Source organism: Dendropsophus ebraccatus, chromosome 1 (genome assembly GCF_027789765.1).
Source record: "Dendropsophus ebraccatus isolate aDenEbr1 chromosome 1, aDenEbr1.pat, whole genome shotgun sequence".
Classification (NCBI taxonomy): Eukaryota; Metazoa; Chordata; class Amphibia; order Anura; family Hylidae; genus Dendropsophus; species Dendropsophus ebraccatus.
In genome coordinates this window covers 226661914-226665556 of record NC_091454.1, presented here as the reverse complement: position 1 = coordinate 226665556, position 3643 = coordinate 226661914, and the positions used below count along the sequence as shown (strand labels likewise).

General features: G+C 42.5%; 1 protein-coding gene across 1 annotated transcript; it reads left to right on the top strand.

Annotated features, from left to right (window-relative positions):
* The first annotated feature begins 516 nt into the window (after positions 1-516).
* On the top strand, positions 517-1500 carry LOC138785757 (olfactory receptor 11A1-like). The gene has a single exon (XM_069962054.1). The coding sequence runs from the start codon at positions 517-519 to the stop codon at positions 1498-1500; it is 984 nt and encodes a 327-aa protein (XP_069818155.1).
* The last annotated feature ends 2143 nt before the right edge of the window (positions 1501-3643 follow it).

Genomic DNA, 3643 nt, shown 5'->3' with positions numbered 1-3643 from the left:
CTGATGTCTACACCTGCACCTGGCTCACTTGAAGGGTATCCTTGTCTCAGATGGTCTCTGTTAGATCTTTCAGTGTTTCACAATGGAAAGAATACACCACTTACTGCAGGACATACAGTACCTTTTCAGAGACACACAGTACCTTTTCAGAGACAGGCTGTTCCATCACCCGACCGGCCAGCTCAGCCCTTACACAGAAACACATTGAGCCCTTAATATCACACACTGTTTAATTAACAAACGGTTTTATCAATAAGTCGGTTAGACCGTTTGGTGCACTGATACGACCATTACCTGCTCCTTTTACCACAGTCGAGACAATGCTGAGACCTCCCATCTACAGTGACCAAACGGCCTCATTTCTACATTGATGAAACAGTTTGTTTATAAAAAATAATGGCGCACCAACTTACCTGCATCCCGGCATGCAGATGGACACAGTAGCTTCAGCTAATCTCTAGAACATTTTCTGCTGACAACAAAAATTATCATCGGTCATTAATGTGACTTTTCTAGATGGTCCTGATGAATAATATCACCTCCATCGTCCTTCTTGGATTTTCGGATCTTCAAGACTTCAAGTTCCTGTTCTTCTCTCTCTTGGTTCTTATCTACTGTGGGACCATTGCAGGAAACCTTCTTATAATAACCTTGTATTTCGGGAGTAAAGCCCTTCAGTCCCCCATGTACTTTTTCATTACTCAGATATCACTGTGTGACCTCCTGGTGACTACGGATATTGTGCCCACCATTCTCCACACTGTACTCTATGGGGGCAGTACTATGACTCTCATCAGCTGCATCATCCAGTTTTCGATCTATGCCACCTCAGAGTCCTCGGAATGTCTCCTCCTTTCATTGATGTCCTATGACCGGTATGTGGCCATCTGTAACCCCCTCCGCTATCACTCCATCATGACTCATATGCTGTGTGTCATATCGGTAGTTGTGATTTGGTTGGTTGGCATTATGGTCATGTTGATTGATGTGGTTTTTGTGAACAGTTTCTATTTCTGTGGACCCCATGTGATCGACCATCTCTACTGTGATTTAGAGCCTCTGGTTCAGCTCTCCTGCTCTGAAACGTCTATAATTCATACATTGATAATGGGCTTTTTCCTTATTATTGGACCTTTTATAGTCATTGTGATGTCCTACGTGTACATTGTCCTCACCATTATGAAGATCCCATCCAATACTGGCAGACGTAAAGCCTTCTCCACCTGTAGCTCCCACCTCATTGTGGTCTCCATATTTTATGGGACATTAATAATTATTTATATGTTTCCAAAAAGAGGCCGATCACTGATCCTGAATAAGGTCTTGTCTCTGATCTATACTGTACTGACACCAATGCTAAATCCTATTATATACACCCTGAGGAACAAAGATTTTAAAAAAGCTTTCCATAAACTCAAATCTCTTATTTTATTTGGCCACCCGATTCTTTTAGAAGGTACTCTTCAGCAATTGGGCGCTCACCACAAGCCCAAAAGCTGAGAACTGCTAATCACCCATCAACCAGGTCAAATATATGGATGACTATTTAATAAAGGGTTATAGTGTGTTCTCTATCACAAGCAGGAAAGCGCTATCAATGTTGTTCATACAACCTTCTTGGGAAAGGGTGTAATTTTGCAGCAGCTGAGTGCCCATGAGTTTGATGCCTTTTTGCTTTTAACCCCTTAAGGACAGAGCCAATTTTGATTTTTGCGTTTTCGTTTTTTCCTCCTTGTGCTTAAAAGGCCAAAGCACTTGCATTTTTCCACTTAGAAACCCACATGAGCCCTTATTTTTTGCGTCACTAATTGTACTTTGCAAAGACAGGCTGAATTTTTGCATAAAGTACACTGCGAAACCAGAAATAAAATAAATGTGTGGTGAAATTGAAAAAAAAAAAACGCATTTTGTTTATTTGGGGGAAATGTGTTTTTACGCCATTCGCCCTGGGGTAAAACTGACTTGTTATATATGTTCCTCAAGTTGTTACGATTAAAACCATATATAACATGTATAACTTTTATTGTATCTGATGGCCTGTAAAAAATTCTAACCATTGTCAACAAATATACAACACTTAAAATCGCTCCATTCCCAGGCTTATAGCACTTTTATCCTTTGGTCTATGGGGCTGTGTGAGGTGTCATTTTTTGCGCCATGATGTGATCTTTCTATTGGTACCTTGATTGCGCATATACAACTTTTTGATCGCTTTTTATTAAAATTTTTCTGGATTTGATGGGACCAAAAATGTGCAATTTTGCACTTTGGGATTTTTTTGCGCTGACGCCGTTTACCGTATGAGATCAGGAATGTGATTAATTAATAGTTTGGCCGATTACGCACGCGGCAATAGCACACATGTTTGTTTATTTATTTATTTATTTACTTTTATTTATAACCTGGGAAAAGGGGGGTGATTCAGACTTTTATTAGGGGAGGGGGATTTTTACTAATAACAATACTTTTTTTTTACTTTTACACTTATACTAGAAGCCCCCCTGGGGGACTTCTAGTATAAGTGCTTTGATCTCTTATGAGATAGGCACTCGTTTACTTCCGGCTGCTGCAGCCGGAAGTAAACGAGTGCCGAGCCGGGGACGGCGCCATCTTGGAGCGGTCCCTGGCCGGCTTCAGTTACGGAGATCTCTCCTCCGGGATAACATCCCGGAGGAGCGATCTCCCCACTAGTCACCAGGGATTACGCTGCGTCCGGTAATTGGATGCAGCTGTCATGTTTGACAGCTGCATCTGATTACTGTATTAGCGGGCACGGTGATCAGACCGTGCCCGCTAATACCTGCGGTCCCGGGCTACAAGCGGCACCCGGGACCGCGGTGGTTCAGAGCGGGGTTGCCCCGCCCCCCCGCTCTGAACGTCCTTAACGGTATCAGGGCGTAAATATACGCCCTATGTCGTTAAGGGGTTAAAGAAATGGAACGTTATTCCCCAAAAAGTAGGCCTCCTGTCTCCTTCAAAGAAATCCTGGCTTTCCTAAGTCTGTATCCAACATGAGCCACAATCACACAGGCGGCCATTACACCCATTCTCAAAAAGCCAACCCTTGACCCATCTTCTTTGTTCAGCTACCACCCCATATGTTTTCCCCATTTATTTAAAAAAATTTTGAAGAACATATCTAACTTGAACTATCCTCTCATCGACCTTCCAATCTGGCTTGTTCCATCACCACTCAACTGAAACACCTTCACCAAAATGGCCCATGATCTGCTGACTGCCAAAGCCTCACATCATCACTCTGTCCTTCTCATCCTTTTGCCTTATAGATTAGTTGGCCACTCTACTCTGTTACAGACAGACTTCATGCTTTCTCTGTGTCCCATCCACAGGCCACCCCCTCCCCTCCCCTTGCACTTACTCTTGGGACCTCTACTATTGTCCATGTATACTTTTAATCTGGGATAGATCATACAATTTAATAAATTCAAGTATCACTTTTAAGATCCTAGATAGTTATATAAGCTATATCTTTCATTATGTCCTACCGACTACCCTAAACACTCAACAACAGAGAAAATGGAATTCCATAGAAGATAGATCTTGCTCCACACCCCATCCAATCATTCACAATCAAGAGTTCCACTCTTTGGGTATGTTCACACTGAGCAGCTGAGGCTGTGGA

Coding starts and splice junctions, on each gene's coding strand:
- LOC138785757 (XM_069962054.1), top strand. CDS start 517: ATGGTCCTGATGAATAATATCACCTCCATCGTCCTTCTTGGATTTTCG.